General features: G+C 44.4%; 1 protein-coding gene across 1 annotated transcript in view; it reads left to right on the top strand.

The window, feature by feature from the left end:
* The window catches only part of mast2 (microtubule associated serine/threonine kinase 2), a 170,139-nt gene that overhangs the window by 136,093 nt on the left and 14,618 nt on the right, over positions 1 to 19,428 (top strand). Inside the window, exons 6-11 of the mRNA XM_070831728.1 lie at positions 675 to 750; positions 2,686 to 2,706; positions 3,512 to 3,590; positions 5,789 to 5,943; positions 12,785 to 12,860; positions 13,347 to 13,556. Coding sequence (XP_070687829.1) covers positions 675 to 750; positions 2,686 to 2,706; positions 3,512 to 3,590; positions 5,789 to 5,943; positions 12,785 to 12,860; positions 13,347 to 13,556 — 617 coding nt within the window. The remainder of the gene's footprint in view (positions 1 to 674; positions 751 to 2,685; positions 2,707 to 3,511; positions 3,591 to 5,788; positions 5,944 to 12,784; positions 12,861 to 13,346; positions 13,557 to 19,428) is intronic.

Here is a 19,428-nt window from a genome sequence, read left to right as displayed (position 1 = left end):
GTTTTAGTCCTCTCTCATCCTCTCTGCTGCTCTTCAGCCTGGAGGATTCTCTCTGTCTCCTTTATCTGAATCCACTTGTGTCTGTCTGTCTGTGGATGGAGGAGACAGATTAGTCCGGCCTGTCGTCTCTCTACCCTCCACCTTCCTTCTCAGCTCCACCTGGTGCTTCACCTCATTTCTTTCCGCCCTTCATCGCAGCCTTTCTGTCTTATGTCCCTCTCCTTCCGTCCAGCGTCTCGCTCACTCACCCTGCTCTTGAAGATGCTAAATGGAGGGAGGATGAAGGAAAGACCTGAGCGCTTAACACCCAGCCGTTATTTCCTCATTTGCATAGTGTAATACACCCTCAGTGGGCAGTTTATCAGGCACACAGAGCTAAAGCTAATGCAGTCTAATGCAGCAGTCCTCCTGATGTTCACTGTGTCTGTGAAGCTGTTTAAGTGAGGTGTGATTGATCTGTGTGATCAGTCTGGAGGCTGCTGCTGCTGCTGCATTACTCCAACAGGTGTTTCTGTCCGTCCCATCAATGCAGGTGAAATGATGATGCACTTTATGGCAGGACCTAATAAGCTGTGATTGATTGTGTGCACACAGTGTATGACTCTGTCAGCTGATCATGTGCTGAAGGAAACAACAGGTTACAGCGGTTGTTTGTTTCTCTGTCTGTCTCTCAGGCACCAGCCCACTGGACAGCCCCCGCAACTTCTCCCCCAACACAGCTGCACACTTCTCCTTTGTTCCTGCACGCAGGTGAGGCACACACACACACACACACACACACACTCAGATGTGTGCAGGTGTGTGTTTGATGGTCACACACTCTGTTTAAAACTGGGCTTAAAATAAAACATTTGTTAATCTCTGAATCCCTTCCAGGCTGATCTGGAGCAGAATCAGCAGCTTTCTCTTTATTTTATATTTTATTTATTATATTCTGTATATGTTGGAGCTCAGTTATAGTGTCTGCACCATGATCAAAACCTTTCAAATGACACCAGAGCTGCAATAATTCATCGATTAGTTATCAACTATTAGATTAATCAGCTGTTTTGATAGTAGATTAATTGGTTTTAGTCATTTTTAGGGATTTTAACTTCTTAGATGTGAATATTTTCTGGTTTCTTTCCTCTTTTGTCGCAGTAAACTGAATTTCTTTGGCTTTGGGAAACATTTATGGACATTTTTCACCAGTTTATGACAATCAACAATGAAAATACTCGTCAGTTGCAGCCTTAAATCTTTTGTTAGTAAAGCACGCAGTCACAAAAAGGCAGCAGGGCACTTTACAGTTTAGCACGTCCACCAGGACCCTTTGTGGGGGATAAAATCAAACTGAAGCACATAATCAGACAGGAAGTGAAGACATTGTGTCCTGAGCTGTCGTCGAGCTTTTAATGTAGATATCGTTTGAACGCTGTCAAACGGCTCAGTGGCCTCGACAGGCGAGCTGCTGCCGCCGATGATGATAGTGTGTGAGCTGATGAGGAGGCAGATGATCACTCTAAGGCTGTCACTCAAACTGGGATTAATAAACCCCTTATCTGTCTGGGCTCTCAGCTCGGATAGTAATTACTGAGGGGGGAGAGAGGGAGGAAGAGTGTGTGTGTGTTGATGCCTGGGTTGTGTGTGTGTGTGTGTGTGTGTGTGTGTGTGTGTGTGTGTGTGTGTCAGACAGATGCACACACACTCAGGCACTCGAGTGATTTTAAATCCAAGACCAAAAGATGTTGAATCTTCCCTAAAAGTTGGATAAAATGTGAAGAAATTCTCAGAGAGGCCCTTCATTGAGATGATGATGATGATGATGATGGTGATGATGTTTCCATGGCAACGCACCTTTCCCACCTCCCCCCCGGGCTATTTCCATGACAACATCATCAAGCGCAGTGTGGCGGCGGCGCAGCAGCATTAATGTCGATCTGAAGTGGAAACCCGCCGTCTCCGTGTGCGGCGGCTTCGCTGAGGTCAGCCGCCGCACACGGAGACGGCAGCACGGCGGCGCCACCGTGTGGTGGAGGCTGGAACGACGGCTCGCTGGCCGGTTGAGGAGAATCAAATCTCTTTTGTTTTTCTCTGTGGAAACATCCGGGGTTAGTCTTATGTTTAGGAGATGATGATTCTGATGTTGTGACTAAATAACAGACTCGTTTTGTCATTTCTGTGCTTAGAAGCATCAAGTTTGGTTTGAATTCTGTTTCTTATAATAGCAGGAATCTTTTTTTTTTGTCTAAAAGCTGCAGGAATTAAATAAAAATCACCTGCTAATAAACTGCATTATTCCAGAGTGCTGAAAAAATATTTCAAATTTAGTTTATTTGCTTTAATATGTGTGGACGCTGGGGCCGAAATGTTACTGTGAAAACAATCCAGGTGAAATAATAATGGATTTTTTCTCTCCTATAATAAGATTATTATTATGTTAACTATGTGTTATGTTATTCTAATAATATAATTATTGTTATATGAATGTAATCAGCCCCTTGTAGCCGCTGAAGTCTTTAACAGGTGTGTGTGTGTGTTTGCTTTGAATCAGTTGTTTCATCACTTGTGACCTTTTTTAACTGTTCAAAAAGTTAAAACATGAGGTGTGAGGATCGGGACAGGCTGTGTGTGTGTGTGTGTGTGTGTGTGTGTCACATCACTGACAGCTATAAAAAGAAAACCACTGTCTTGTCTCCCTCACAGTCACGGACACAGGGCTGACAGGTAACCTCTCAGTTTTGACCTCAGACCCTCTTCCTCCCCCCTCCCCTCTCTCCTGCCTCCACCTCCCTGCCCTCCGTCCTGCATGGCTGAGCTCACACACACACACACACACACACTCTGAATGACATCAATAGGAAGCACCTCTCTCTTCTGCTGCCGAACACTTTGTCCATGAATCAGCTTTAAAAGAGGAACCATGTCTTCCACCTCTGACTGAACCTCTGTGACACCGCTGGAGAATCTAAAAAGTGGGGAGAGAGGTCACAAAACATTAAGAAATAAGGATACGGCTGTGAGATTTTATATTTTCTTATTGTCAACAAATCTCATGAAGGTGTGTGTGTGTATCACAGGCTCATTCATCTTCTTCTTCGGTGCCAAAGAGCTACATTGTCGTCTGGCAGACATGTTCCTTCATCTCCATGAACACACACACACCCTCCTGCAGCCCCAAACTCTCACTAGGGCACCAAAAGTGGATTAATCCGCCTCTGAAAATAGTCCCCAACGAATTTCCCCCTGTTTGTTTGCTCTTCCACTCAATGAAATGGTCAGAGTGGCTGTGGGATGTGGACTCCCATCATGCTTCACCTGCAGAGTCTCAGTGGATCCTCCTCATGGCTTCGCCTGCACCTCTGATCCCATGTTGTGTTTGCGTTTTCCCTCCTTCAGCTGCCAACACCTCCTCCGCTGCCTGTGATGGTGCTGCGCCTCCTTCATGTGGATGTTATAGAGAATATGTGCTGAAATATTGATTTTAAAAACAGGAGGTCTGATGTCTTTCGTCTCTCTCTCTCTCTCCCAGGACGGATGGCAGGCGCTGGTCTCTGGCCTCGCTGCCTTCCTCCGGCTATGGCACCAACACTCCCAGCTCCACCGTCTCGGTAAATATCTCTGCTACACCTTATGTACGTAGTTATTATATGTGCATTCTCCCTTTGGCTTCGCTGCTGCAACCATTTAGTGATTAGCTGTCAACTATTAATTTAATCTGCATCTATTTTAATCAGTTAATAGTTCTGAAGCTTGAATACCTTCTGCTTTCTTTGCTCCGCTGTGACAGTAAAGTGAACATCTTTGGGTTGTGGACAAAATAAGTCATTTTCTGGACTAAACAGCTGATTGATTGACAGAAAAACGATCGACAGATTCATCTGTAATGACAATAATCACTGGCTGCAGCCCAAAAGCAGCAGACCGTCTAAATCCCCCTCGGCTGTGATGTGTTCCCTTGCTCTCCCACCTCTCCCTCCTCACTTTCCTCCCCTCTGATGCCCTCAGGTGCACTTCAGCTTCCTCGTCTGTTTATCCCGTCTGTCCGTCCTTCAGTCCCAGGGCCATACAGACAAGTCCCTCTGATCTAATCCCTCTGCTTCTCCTTTACCTCCCCCCTGTTCCTCCATCTCCCCCCTGAATCCCCCGGTGAGCGGCTTCTCTGTGGAATGAGGCTCAGCGTGCTTCAAAGGCACTGAGCCCAGTTAACCCTCCGTCAGAGCTCTTAACGGGTTCATCCAGCCTGCCGGTACCGTGAGGCTGTGTTTACTCAGAGCCAGGCCTGGTTTGATTCTTCTTATGTTCCCTCTGTGCCCAGTAATTATTCATTAACACGTCAAAGGTGTCCAGACATGGAGGCTAAAAGTGGGATGAATACAGAGGCAGTTTCCTTTTTTAATATATAACAGCCAGAGCTTAACAGACCAGCTGTTATAAAAAGGAGAAAACACAAATATTTTAGAAATCTGTCAAAAACTTGTTTCTAATTAAACATTGTATTATTATTTATTAGGCAAATAACAAAGTGGAACAACTAAATAGTCCTTCTTCACATGTTTGAACCAGAAATCTTAATATCTAGTTTGACCTCCCTGATTGTTTTCATGGACTTTTCCACCGTCTCTTTTGTTATTGAGCTCCAAATAGTTCCCAGCTGTTCCCTCAGACTTGTTTAGGATTAAATTAGTGTGTGATCTATTTTTTAATCCAATAAATCCCAGATCTGTTCGATAGGATTCTAGTCTGGACTCTGACTTGTCCAGTCCATCAGTTCCTCTACTCCAGATTCCTTTTCCATCATTTCAGATCCATCATTGTGATTAAAGAGCTGCACATACTGGAGGTTAACCATCACAGGAACTAAAGAAATAATCTGGTAATCAGCAATACTGTTAATTTAGGGCAGGGGAGGGAAACACCTTCCACTGGGTGGAGGTCTGATACATGTGTTAAGCTCTGTATATCATGAAAAATAGAGTCCTTTAAATGCTGTCAGAGCAGCGGGGATGTGTCTTCACATGTCTAATTAAACCAATAATAATAATAATAATAGTCCAGTTTAGATTCAGATGTTTGAACACACAAAATCTCCAGTAGCTGTTGAGCCTCATGATCAGAATCCAGTGATTTAAAAGTCAGATACTCGTCCATACTGTAATGTCGTTAGTATCACCGCCTGTCAGTTTCAGGAAGAGGAGGACAGGACCACAGTGCTGTCGCTGCACACGCTGTAAAGTGTTTAACACCAGAAGGAAAAGTGTTTTAAAGGGTTTGTTCAACACACAAACTCCCACAACTCCTGTGTTCCTGCAAAGTAAAACAGCTGTTTTTGTCTGGTGGCTTTGAAGACACAGATATAACAGCTGTTTCTGGTTAAACTAAGAGGATTCTCTCCATGATGTCGACACCATCAGGGGCTAAAGAGAGTGTCCCTTTAAGGTACAGGGAGGAAAACGTAGACTCCGTCCTCTCCTCTAACTAACTCGCCTGCCCTCGCCTGAGCCGGACTAGCCCCAGTCCTGGCCTAGCTCCAGCCTAGCTCCAGCCTAGCTCCAGCCTAGCTCCAGCCTAGCTCCAGCCTAGCTCCAGCCTAGCTCCAGCCTAACTCCAGCCTAGCTCCAGCCTAGCTCCAGCCTAGCTCCAGCCTAGCTCCAGCCTAGCTCCAGCCTAGCTCCAGCCTAGCTCCAGCCTAGCTCCAGCCTAGCTCCAGCCTAGCTCCAGCCTAGCTCCAGCCTAGCTCCAGCCTAACCCCGCAGTAGCTCCAGTGCTGTTTGTAATCTGTGCTCCCTCTGTGCTCCTCCTCTCACAGTCCTCCTGTTCATCTCAGGAGAAGCTGCACCAGCTGCCCTTCCAGCCCACTCCAGACGAGCTGCACTTCCTCACCAAGCACTTCAGCTCCGAGAGCATCACAGACGAGGAGGGACGCCGCTCCCCCGCCATGAGACCGCGCTCCCGCAGCCTCAGGTTGGAGCTCCGTCTTACGTAACACCTGCACAAACACCGCAGCTGTTCCCTCTAATGGCCTCTGAACACTGAGTGTGAATCCTGAATATTGTTTGGACTCTTTTCTCGCTGTACATCCACATCTGAGCAGCCCCTCTGTTTCTCGTTGGTCCTTCACTGCACCACAAGGAAAAAACCACGTCAAACCTGTAAATGACCTCCAGGTTTTCAGACCTACATCACATTATACTGAGCTCCTCATGTCCTCACATCAGGACTGATTGTTGCTGAGCTGTCGTACTGGGCTGCATTCAGTTTCACAGGTTTTATACTGAAGGTGTGAATCTTCACTGGCCTCACAGCGACTCTTAATGTTTTGCATCCTCAGTCTTTATATGACTACTGACTACAGCTGTGTGCAAGCTGCATCTTTATCTCTATAATATGTTGTTGTACAACCAAAGTCCCTAATTAGAGTTTACACACAGTTTGAGCTTCCCAGTGAGTTCAGATGTTTGCTTTCAAAATACTTCCTGCTGATCACCGTCTCCCTGCGCCAAATCTGCACCTTCACAAGTTAGTTAACCATCAATGTTAATAGGCAATAATCAGTCGGCTGTCAGTCTGATGACATTAAAACATAGTAATTAGAAACTAATGGTAGGTTTACAGGTTGTTTTCTTCTTCCACATCTGTAATTTTTACTGTGATCCAACGTGTGATAAAGCGGACTGATACTAAATCTAAAAAAATGACTGGAATGAACAGACGTGTGTTGATGCCTGGGTTGTGTGTGTGTGTGTGTGTGTGTGTGTGTGTGTGTGTGTGTGTGTGTGTGTGTGTGTGTGTGTGTGTGTGTGTGTGTGTGTGTGTGTGTGTGTGTGTGTGTGTGTGTGTGTGTGTGTGTGAGCCCTCAGAAAGGTCAGACCTGACAGGTGGCAGCCAGTGGAAAGTCCTCACTGTAATTATCAGTGACACTCACCTGTTCACCTGGCCAGCTACAGACCTGTCTGTCTGTCTGTCTGTCTGTCTGTCTGTCTGTCTGTCTGTGCCTCGTTCACTCCCTCCATCTCCAATGTCTTTCGTCTTTATTTCATTCTTCACTCTCCGTCTCTACCTGTCAGGAGCTGCTTTTTAGATTTCACCCACTCCCCACATTAGATTCCAGGCTTCCAGCTCTTCTGTGTCGTCCCTCCTTAACATTTCTCCATTGGTTTTTTTTTCTTGTGTGTGTGTGTCTGTCTGTCTGTCTTCACCCACACTTAGTTTGTCACCTCCATCTCTTGTCTCTGCTTCCTTCCTCCTCATCTTTATCTCTGTTTCTTCAACCAGAGATATCGAATTCTTTCATCCTCTGAGATGAAAGAGGACGAAACAGGGTTGCATGGTGTGTATCTGATTAGAGCCCCACTGTGTTTGTTGATTGATGTCAGGCTGTGTGTGTGTGTGTGTGTGTGTGTGTGTGTGTGTGTGTGAGAGGTAATCCGCCATCACCTGGTGTCCTTTATTTAACTTCTTTCTGTCTGGAGAACAGAAGAGAGAATCCTACAAAAAAAAAGGGTAGAAGATGAACTTTTAATAAAGAGCGAGGAAGAAGAATGAGCTCTCAGAAAACTTCATAAAAAAGTGACACAACCAAAGTGTTGTAATTACAGAGATGAAGCAGACTGTGAGCGAGTTCATTTACATGGAGGTGACTTTGAAAAGTGTCCCCCCCCCTCCACCCCTCCACCCCTCCGCCCCTCGTGTGCGGGGTGGACGAGCCCCAGTGGAAAGCCTGACATCATATTAGTCCACCAGCAGTGAGTGTCATTAAAAAGCTCTCAGTCTGCAGGTCCAGATAAATAACCAACAGAGAGCTGTGGGTGGAGGAAGAGGAGGATTAGGGTTGTGCTTCTATTAGCTGGTGCTCCTCTTCTTCTTCTTCTTCAGAGGAAAGGAAGTGAGACATGTCGACTGGGCCCAGGAGGAGAGGAGGAGTGACTAGAGTGTCTGTGTATGAGGTAGAGCGAACAAATGAAAATGAGGCGCAGAGCACAATTATATGCTAATTTTACGACTGCGCCGGGAGTGATGGCCGCCACCCTTCTTCATCATTCAGCAGTCTCTCTGCTCATCTCTGATCTTCCACTCTTCCCTCAAGAGTTTTGCTCTTCTTGCCCAGCGTGTGCAGAGATGATGCATCCGTCGCCTCTCATCATCATCGCCCTCCTTTATCTCTCCGTCTCCTTCCACACGTCGGTGAATGAGCAGACAGCATCCATCCGTCATACCTGCAGGCTTCTGTTCTACCACACACATTCACATAATGTACAGGAAGCTGTCAGAGCAGGTAAACATATCCCAGGTGACTCTTCTCCTGTTCCAGCGTCTCCACACTGATTCAGCTCATCACAGCTGTGTCCTGTTCTTCACGTTAGAAGAAGTAGAAGGACAAAAACATAAACACAGGATGAGATAAGATCACTTTTTATTGATCCCACAGTGAGGAAAGGTCAAAGACACGAAGCAAACAGTTAAAGAAAGAGAAATGAAATAAACAGAATATAGACTCTAAAGATACGTGTCGGTAGTTTACTTTGCAGAGATTTCACATTTCCTGCTCTCTATTAGTAACTTAATCTTAATCTCTAGACTTTTAATCTGACACATCTGCAGGAAATGTTGAGTTTCCCTTCAGCTTGACGGCGATCGATAAAAAATGGTCTGGTTATCTGAAGGTTTACATTTGAACGTTTTATATTAACAGACAACAAAGAGCTGAAAAATAAAACCAAAGATTTGTATCAGAATATATTTTTCTTTTTGTTTAAATGGATTTTATTTTTAAAAAAAAAACATTGTTCATGAACCGTCATCTCAGTCAAGAGTCAGTATCTGAGATGATATTGGAAATCTTTGAACCACTTCCAGCCCTTTATGCTGAATGAATGTATCAGTGGGACAGAAAAGAGGGAGCTCACTAAAATAAGATGAGATATATTAATAGATACAACAGGAATTCTTTAAAATGAGCCTCTTTAACATAAAGGCCCCTTTAATATTTAGTAAGACTGGACTGAAAGAACAAAAGTGTCACCAAAGAATCTTCCTCCTGGTGTTTTCAGGAGGTTTTTACCAAGATGCTTTCATGAATCTCATCACACACACACACACACACACACACACACACACACACACACACACACACACACACACAGATACACACAGATACACACACCTCATCCCGTTCTGCCCGGCCCTCTGTCACGGTCAATTACGCCTCTCATTTCCCGAGTCGGCCGTCTCAGTTGTGAAGCATCAATGTTATTTTTCTCTCTCTTGCGTGCTCACTCCTCTCCTCCTCCTCCCCCGTCCTCTCCTCCTCCTCCTCCTCCTCCCCCCTCCTCACCTCTCTCCCTCCCACCCGCCACACCGTCACCATCGGACTCGCTGTCTCGTCTGATTTATTTCAATTACCCTTCCTACCAATAAGCTCCTCTGTGTTCTGAGTGCCTTTTGTCGTGTGTGACATCACCACTTAGCCGAAAAAAAAAAAAGAAGAAGAAGAAGAAGCGTCTTCCATCAGTGTTTTAATTATCCAATTTTATAAAACACCTCGGGGTTGAAATCCATTTCATCTCACGTTCTGTTTCATAAATATTTTCTCCCTTTCTCACAGTCCTAACTTTTGAATTTGCAGCCCCAGCGTTTAAATAAAAGCGCTCGGCCTCAACTTCCTCCGAAGCCTCATCTCCAAGGTCGTTTCTCAAAATAATGACAAAGGCGTTTTGTAGCAGGGATTGCCGTGAGGCGATTTTTATTTCCCATTACAGTAGAAATATAGCCGTTTTCTAATTAGCCTTTGTCTGGCTTTCTTCTGTTATTCATCCCGGGGATTTCACTCCGACCTCCACCGCAGCTCGCTCTGAACGGGGAGCTTTATTTTAATAAAGGCTCAGGCCCCTCAGAGCCACGAGCACGCCAGAAGAATAACACGGAGTAGAAGAAGAAGATATTCTGTGAAAATTAAAGAATGTACATAACAGCCTCTGGCGCTGAATCCATCTCTGTCAAGGCTAACCTTTAATTACTGAGCCCGCCGGCAGGGGCGGCCGGGCTGTGATTGATTTTTCCTTTTCAAGAAACACGAACATGAAGGGAGAGTTTTTAAAGTTGTTGGAGCTCTGAGTGATTGACAGCAGTGATGTCTGACTCTGTGTGTGTGTGTGTGTGTGTGTGTGTGTGTGTGTGTGTGTGTGTGTGTTGAGCCTTGTTCAGGATCAGTTCACCTAAAATACAAATACTACAATAATAATAATACCAAACAGCTTTCATTCAGTGATTATTATATATATTATATATTATATATATATATTATAAAACTGTGCTGGGTCGGTGAAAACTTAACACTTCCTGCCTGTTTTCAGAATAAAGGCTCATCAGGAAACCACACGACCTCACAGGTTAAAACAAAAGAGAAATGGATGCACATGGATGTTATACACTGTGTGTGTGTGTGTGTGTGTGTGTGTGTGTGTGTGTGTGTGTGTGTGTGTGTGTGTGTGTGTGTGTGTGTGTGTGTGTGTGTGTGTGTGTGTGTGTGTGTGTGTGTAGGTGTGTGTAGGTGTGTGTAGGTGTGTGTGTGTGTGTGTGTGTGTGTGTGTGTGTGTGTGTGTGGTAACCTGTCACCATAATGATAAACAGCCTCCGTGACGTTTAGCTCATATGTCACATTCAGGCTGCTCTCATTCCTATTAAGCTGGTAATTGGACTTTGAGCTGCCGATGGATGAGTTAAAGCATTACCTCATCGCACGGGTCGTGTGTGTGTGTGTGTGTGTGTGTGTGTGTGTGTGTCGATGAGTCATACCAACGACATCTGCAGCCCCAAATTCACTCTCTCTCCTCACCTGCCTTCGTCTCAGTTTGAAACACACTTTTAAAGAGTTCTTCTTTTCTATTTAGTTGATGTATATATAGATGTTTTCATAGAGAATTGTTTTGTCTTTGGTATTTAATTTCTGATTCACTAGTCACACACCATAAAAGTCTGCTGACAGGCGACCAAACACACTGTTTTCTAACTTTATTCACAATATTTTTAATTAGAATTTGTGAGTAGAGACAGAAGAAGTTATCAACAGTGTGAGAGTTATTTGGTTCCTTAAACCAAAAAGAAAAGTTGCAGTGAGATAATCAGACCACTTTCCTTTGTCTTAGACATTTACTGAATGTCACCTTGACAGATCCGGATGAATTCATATCAAAAAAACAAGTTTGGATTCTTCAAATTTTTAGGACGAGATGACAAAATGATTTCATAACACAGATTATTTCCACGTGCACCAAACACTCAGATTGCAACTGCAATATTTAGAAGGAAATGTTTACAGTGGTAGATTGGTGGAATGAATAATACAGCAGGCTAACAAAGCCTAACATTGCTTGGAATGAAATTTCTCTCCCAGGGCTTGCACACACACACACACACACACACACACACACACACACACACACACACACACACACACACACACACACACACTGCCTGTCACCTGCCGTCATCCCCTCTTCTCCTGATAGTGAGACACAGAAAGGTCAAGGATATCGCTGCTGTCGCTATTTTGTCTTATTGTGGAGAAAGGTTGGAGGTGTGTGTGTGTGGGTGTGTGTGTGTGGGGGGGGGGTGTATGATAGAATAAGAAAAGAGATGAGTCCCAGGAGGGGGGAGGAAGGAGAGAAAATGGAGTCCAGTGAGTGAAGGATGGATTGATATACTGTTGGAGCTGGTATGGAGACATCACTGTCACTCTGTCAGGGCATGAAACCCCCCTGAGATCTGACGGACGCTCACAGCAGTTGAGTTGTGGACAGTCTTGGCTTATTATGACATCTACACACACACACACACACACACACACACACACACACACACACACGCTGCCCGGTGGTCTGCTGGTCTCCTGAGGCGTTACCTTTGCGCTGGCCTCCCTGTGCAGCCATGTGAACCCTGAGGTTGTCATGGTCCCCGGTTTACACTGCTGAAGACACACATATGATGAGGACCCCGAGGTCCCGTTAGCGTGTGTGACAACCATCCTGCTTTCATCCCCCCCCCCCCCCACCCCGCTCGTGCTCCCGTGACCCGGCCAATCCTGTCTGTCACGTCCAGTCTGCTCACTTGTGCCTCTGCAGCTCAGGAACAGGCGGCGCTTCCTCCTGTGGGAGAGCAAAGTCCAGAGATGTTCAGCGTTCACCAGAGCGCTCACCGGTCCTGGGCAGTACTGGGTTACTTGTGCTGCTGCTTGAACCGTCAATCCGACCGACACCGTCCACCCACCAAGTGTGAAGTGGGTCGGGGGAACGGTTCTTGAGATATACACACACACACACACATCTGAGGTGGAGAGGCAGCCATATTGGACGGGAGAAGATGTGTTCAATGTGTTTTATTAATGACGTGTTTTACATTTCACTTCCAAACAACCTCACACTCACTCAACACAGCGTTTCTTCGTTTTCCCATTCGTTGTCCTTTTCATTTATACTCTTAAAGACTTTGTTTGTCTGAAAGATAAATCTCTGACAGTCTTTGAAAAACCAAAAAACAGCTACTGTCTTTGTTTGAGTTGGGAAATAGAATAAAAAAATCTGTGAGGATTCTGGAAATACTTTTAAAACAGCTGTAATACCTCCTGGGTTTTGTCTGGAAACAATAAATCACCTTTTGTTTGTCAGATGTAACTTTAGTGTGAACATCCTGAGCATCACTAAAGCAACGTGACCCTCATGTACAGTAACAGAAAGGTCAGAGTGGACACACACACACACACACACACACACACGTTGTTGACAGAATCTGTGTGTGTGTTTGGTTTCAGTCCCGGCCGCTCGCCCATCTCCTTCGACCACGAGATCGTGATGATGAACCATGTGTACAAGGAGAGGTTCCCCAAGGTTGGTACTGCAGACACACTCTTCCTGTGCAGCATCCGTTCACTGTGGAAGTGGCAGACGTGCGTTAAGATCTCGGTCGTGTAGGTTTACACTGATCTCCAAACCTAATTTCACTCAAACTAACCTTCAAACTTCCTGCAGCTGCTTAAAGAAGCAGCTTTTATCAGGAGGCTTTTACTGTAAATAAGTGTTTGTCATTTAACATGAAGAGTACGAGAGTGAGGAGGACGTCTGTAGCCTGAAGATAAAGAATATTCTAACTGTGTCCGTGGGAAGGAAGGGAAAATGATTCTTGTGTCCCGTTATTATAGATATTTGCTTATATGTGGTGTTTAGATGTGATGAGACCACCAGGATGCTCATCGTATGCTACTATAGTGTTGCAGTATTATCTCAGTGATTGTGCTCATGGATGTTTTGTGTGACTCACCCTTGTCTCGCCCCTCTAAATTCCTCCCCCTCCTCCTCCCCTCCTCCTCCCCTCAGGCGACGGCTCAAATGGAGGAGCGTCTGGCCGAGCTGCTCTCCTCCTCGGCCCCCGATAAGGTCTGCCCGCTGGCCGACGGGGTCCTGAGCTTCATCCACCACCAGCTGATAGAGCTGTCCAGAGACTGCCTGGAGAAGAGCAGAGAGGGCCTCATCACCTCCCGCTACTTCTACGAGCTCCAGGAGAACCTGGAGAAGCTGCTGCAAGATGTAAGTCCAACAGCAGTTCACTCGCTGCACATAGTCATTCTTTTACAAAGCCAATCACATATATATAAGATGATGAAACACTGTCCTGTGTGTGAGATTTAAATCCCCTTCGATTGTTCCTCTGGTGCATTTTCAGGTCAAAAACTGTAAAATATGAAGACCAGGAAAAAATGGACATGATTTCATTTAAAATATGTATTTTCAATGTTTTTAATTGCACACAAAGCAATAAATGGATGTTTAATAGAAAATACTGAAGGAAGACAAAGCAGAATTACTGTATAGTCATTTTTTCTCAATATTTAAAAGAGTAACTTAAAATATTAGTTCTTCATTTACATACATGCCAAATAGACTAAAGGCCTAAAAGCACAAAGAGCTGCTGACCACATGGTTTCCACCTTCTCATGGAGCCACCACACCGAGGGCCTCCAGCTGGTGAACCGAAAGGGAATGCGGCCATAATAATAATAATAATAATAATAATAATGCTATCAGTGACACCTGTGCCGTGTTTGTAACAAACACTGGTTTAATCTGCTGCAGTGATTTCAGACTTCAGTGTGAATCAGCGTCTAAAGCGTCATTACTTTAGAGTCTCATGACTAATCACTAATCACAAACAGAGAGCTGCTTCGTGGGATTTCTAAGAAGTATCCAAACCGCGGAGACTTTGTGACCCGAGGGAACAAATTCAGTCTTTATTTTATTCCAGTTTCCTAATTATTTCCTTGAAAATAGCCATGAAGCTGGTGAACGTCTGTGAAGCGTCTGATCAGATGAAGATATAAAACTGTGACATTAGGACGAGTTTAGTTTTTAGTCACGTTGATGTGATTCGTGTTTTCTTTCCCTGCGATACAAACAAACCTCAAGAGAAATAATAAAATAAAGCACATCCGCCTTTTCTCCCACGACAAGTTAACCCCTTGTTGACTGTTGTCGTGAATTCGCCTCAAACCTCTTCCGGTCTTGATGCAGCTGAGGTGGCCTCTGTATCCCACTGATGCTGGTTGATGCATCTTCTATGTGCATACATACATACATACATACATACATAAATATACATACAGAGCTTAACAAATGTATTAGACCACAGTATTGCTGATCACCAGAATATTTCTTTAGTTCCTGTGATGGTTAACCTCCAGTGTGTGCAGCTCTTTAATCACAATGATGGATCTGAAATGATGGAAAAGGAATCTGGAGTAGAGGAACTGATGGACTGGACAAGTCAGAGTCCAGACTTGAATCCTATCGAACAGATCTGGGATTTATTGGATTAAAAAATAGATCACACACTAATTTAATCCAAAGCAAGTCTGAGGGAACAGCTGGGAACTATTTGGAGCTCAATAACAAAAGAGACGGTGGAAAAGTTAATTTGAAACAAGTTTTTGACAGATTTCTAAAATATTCTCCTTTTTATGACAGCTGGTCTGAGACAGTTGTTAAGCTCTGTGTATTCTATGCTGTGCTATATTCAAATTAACAATCTCCAGTTAATCTAGCATCTGCTTGAATGCAAAAACACAAATCGTTTATTTTTGTATATAATTGTAAATAAATTCTCGGGTGAAGACACGGTGACGATGGCGCCCGTGGCTCCGTCACGCCTGGTTAACCGCAGAACAACTCACGGCGTGACGCGCACCTTCGTTTGCTCATCGCGGCTGCAGCCGTCAGTCACTGCCGTGTGATGTCATACGAAGGCCCAGCTCACACACACATTCCTTCACACACACACACACACACACACACACACACACACACACACACACACACACACACACACACACACACACACACACACACACACAGCTAATCACAGTTTGGCGTGACGGGATCACTTTTACAGTTTTTGTGTGTTTCTGCGTTGATTTCTTTGCGCCTGAACGTAGAAGTATAGTTACATGTGTGTGGCAGTGGTGACATCTCTATTAGCTCAGTTTTCCAGGGCCTGGGGGGGCATTATGGCTCCCACCGGCCTCTTATTGACCTTCTGTTCTGCTGGGGCACACACACACACACACACACACACACACACACACACACTATCTCTCAATCATAGGCACACACACACTCATATGCAGGCACGAGCACACACACACACACACACACATCCTCCCCGATTTTAATTTCACACTCCAGCAGTCACCGGGGGCTGACAGATGACTCTCCCAGACGGGCAGGAGGGGTGAAGGAGGTGCAAGTCGGAGGGTTTTGGGATGGGCGGGGATTTCGGGGTGGGGGTGGTGGTGGAGGGGGGGGTTCCTGTGTGTCTGATTGGCCGGCGGGCTGGCAGAGGGGAGGTGGATGCAGATGTGCGTGGAGCCTGTTCGGATGCTGAGGAACCGGACTTGTGTTGCACACATCTGGAGGAGGCTTTAGACGCCGGAGCTGCAATGCGGGCTGGATGATGACATCACCAATTAGGCGGCGTTAGGCTGTTTTTTTTTGTATTTTTTTGGCGGGGGGCCAAGTGCTGCAGCAGGTGGAGCAAACCTACAGAAGGAGAGGAGAGGATGAGGGAGTGAGCAGGTGGACGGAGGTGTGATAACGGCCTCCCTGCCCCGTTTATGGAAAGTCCTGGTTTTGTGGTTTCACCGGCGGAAACATGTCTCGCGTCTCGTGGCAGCGGAGGCTGGAGGAGGAGGTGCTGGAGGAGGTGATGAGGAGGAGCGAGTGGAAGGTGTTCACTCACAGCTGGGAGGAGGAGGAGGAGGAGGAGGAGGAGGAGGCAGATGCAGCCTTTACAGTTGAGTGGATTTCAGTTTGATTGAGTTCTCTGTGGTCTCAGACTGACTGGAGGTCAGATTCAGACGTGCTGCTGAATAACTAGCTGCAGGATATTAACTCCCTCTAACTTTGAAATCACCTGCAGCTCAGGTGTGGCTCTTGGCTGCTTTGATACGATACTTGTTCCCCTTTCACTGCTCTCAGTGGGCTGGAGCTTCCTGGGCCAGATGACACCAAAAAAAAAAAAAGAGTCAAACACATGAATTATTAAATCTTCTTGTAATCAGTCGGCTGCTTTGGTGTGTTTTTTCCTTGTAGCTTGTTAATAATTCAGACTTCCTAATGAGTCTTTGATCATCTGAAGTAGTGAATATTTAGGTAGTAAAGGGACAATATGCTTGTTAGACTAAGCTTCAGACTCGTCTGGTTTACAGATGAATGTTTTATTTTGTTCCACAACTTGAAATGACGCCGTACTTAGTTTTTCCTTTTAGGACTGACGGTCCTTCACTGCTCTGCTGCTGAGTTCTAACTTTGGGAAATGTTGGATGTTTTAAGTTTTCCTCTTGTGTCAGACAAACCGTTCATATGTGGACACTCACATGTTCAGTTGATTTGCTCTTCAAGCAGAAAAGGTTTCCTGCTTTTCTCTGTTTTACATCATTCATATCATAAATTCAACATCTTCGGGTTTGTAAAAAACAAAAGTCATCTGGAGACGTCACCCCCGAGCTCAATAATCAAATCAATAATCAAATAATCAGCAGGTGGGTCGATGATGGGAATAATATGTTCTACTGGAGCTGGTGTTCAGTTTAAAGGGTCAGTTCACCCAAATTCACTCCCTCAAGATTCTTGCTTTCATGCAGATGTGGATACTTTTTTTTAATCTTTTGTAATTTATTATGTTGTCATTAACTTTATATGATGTTAATCTACGTGATGTGGTAATGTCTGTCTGTTTTTCTTTTTTGGGGGGTGATCCCTTCTATTAGATACTTTAAAAGGAAAAGGTCCCTGTACCAAGACGTAAACACTGTGGGACAGTTGTAAGTTATCAGTTTTCCGCTCTGATTCAGTGGAAGTGAGTGGAATTTCTTTTGGGGTGTGATAAGAATTGAAAAAGTATGTTTTTGAATAGCAGCTTGTCTTTAAATGTCAGTGATTTGGGTGAACTGACCCTTTAGTTGTATTTTTTACAAATCCTACTGTTTGGATTTGATCTGTTGAAACAGGTTTCCTTCCTTCTTCAGCGAGGTCTCATGTATCAAGATATCAGGGCCAGTTTTTCGTCTCGTCTTGACACGTCTCAGTCCTTTGTCCTCCTCCATCATCCCTTCCTGTATCCATCCATCCGTTCTCTCTCTCTCCTCGTGTCATGACCCCATTACAGAGCTCGCAGGAGGCCGGCTCACCTCTCCTCCTCCCATCCTCCTCCCATCCTCCTCCCGTCCTCCTCCCGTCCTCCCCTGTCTCTCCTGTTCTTGCCTTTTATCTCTCCTCCACCTTTACCCCTCTCCTTTGCCTCTTTCTCGGCCACTCTTCCTCTCCCTCATCCATCCTCATGTCACGGGAGCCACGGTGACCTGCCTGGTGGTCACCATGGAAACCTGCATCCAGGCCGCCCGCCGCCGGCACCCCTGGGAGACCCCGTTAGACCCCCGCAGGTCACCTGAGGGCAGAGGGGAAGGCGGAGCGCTTAGTCAGCTCTGGCGATCCGTCAGCCGATCGTTGGCTCTCGGCCTCCAGCGTGTTCGTCAGGGTTCAGATGCAGCTGCAAACATCTGCCTTTAATTAGCTGGACTCAGGTGGAAGCATCACCTGCTCGGAGGAAGTGCTCACAGTGCAATAGGTGACGTCACCGCTGGCCGATTCATTTCTAAAGGGAAGCAGCGTGGTGTGAAGTAAAGAGAGCAGATCTTTTCACAGACCTGAGCTGGAAAATGAGAGGAATCTTATTTTGTTTTATTTTTGTTATTATGTTAGAGAATAAACGTGACATTTCCAGATAACTTTAGACGTTTCATTTATTAAATACAACTTGAAATGTTAAGTTTATTCTCAACATTTTGACTTTTTGACATAAAAAACAAACAAAAAACGACGTATTTTTACTTTATTATACTGAAAGTTCAACTTTATTCTCGACATTTCAACTTTATTCTTAAATAAAATCCATAGAAAAACATAGAATTAATATAAACCAATATTCACACTGACCAACCAATGAGATTATTTGTTCCTCTTGAGCCATTTTCAGTATAAAATACATGGATGGAACCATAAATATGATTGAAAAGATCATTTTTAACCTATTTTATTATATATTTTAATATACAACTGTATATTTTTTAAAACAGAACCTTTAAACATTAACAGTAGACTTAAAAAGAACTTCCAAATGTTAAAACTGTGACCTTTCTGTCTACTTTTGCTTGATCAGAAATATTTAGTGAGGAAAATCTCTTTACACTGCAGCCCATCTGAGTTTTCAGGCCGATGTGATTTATGTGAGTTACTGAGTCGGACATTTTACTGTGTAATAATAAACTTGCTCTGTGTTAAATAATATTTTGAAATATAAACTTCATTGGAAATTAAATTAGTACCAATAACAACAACAAGTTACAACAGAAATGTAGCAAAAACTGAGTTAAATAACTAATTTATACAAAAATGTAACCTTTTACTATAATAAACATTAAATTAATAATCTGTTTTTATTGTCAGCCGTCATTAGGGACATTACATAATTTTTTTATAACCTGTCACCGATGATTATTTCATCTTTATGTAAAAATCAGGGGTGGCACCGTTCACATTTGAGCCAAAACCAGTGACTGCAGTTCAGTTTTCGGTTCTTTAGCCTCCTTTTGATAACAAAAATGTAATTTCATGTTTGAAAAATAAGTCCAAACTTACTTTTTGTTATTTGTGCTTTTTATTTGACTGATTTAATGTGAATTGGTGCTCAGTAGTACAGATGTCATCTTATTAGAAGAATGTAATCTTCATTTACAGATTTTCTTTTTGTCTAAACAATGCATGTAAAGGATTTCCCACCTAATATTTATGTCATCATGTACGTCCACTACTGTGAAACTGTTAATGTACAGATTATATCCAAGCGTAC

Source organism: Pempheris klunzingeri, chromosome 6 (genome assembly GCF_042242105.1).
Source record: "Pempheris klunzingeri isolate RE-2024b chromosome 6, fPemKlu1.hap1, whole genome shotgun sequence".
Classification (NCBI taxonomy): Eukaryota; Metazoa; Chordata; class Actinopteri; order Acropomatiformes; family Pempheridae; genus Pempheris; species Pempheris klunzingeri.
Note: the sequence above shows the minus strand (reverse complement) of the source record. Positions and strands in the feature narration are given on the sequence as shown.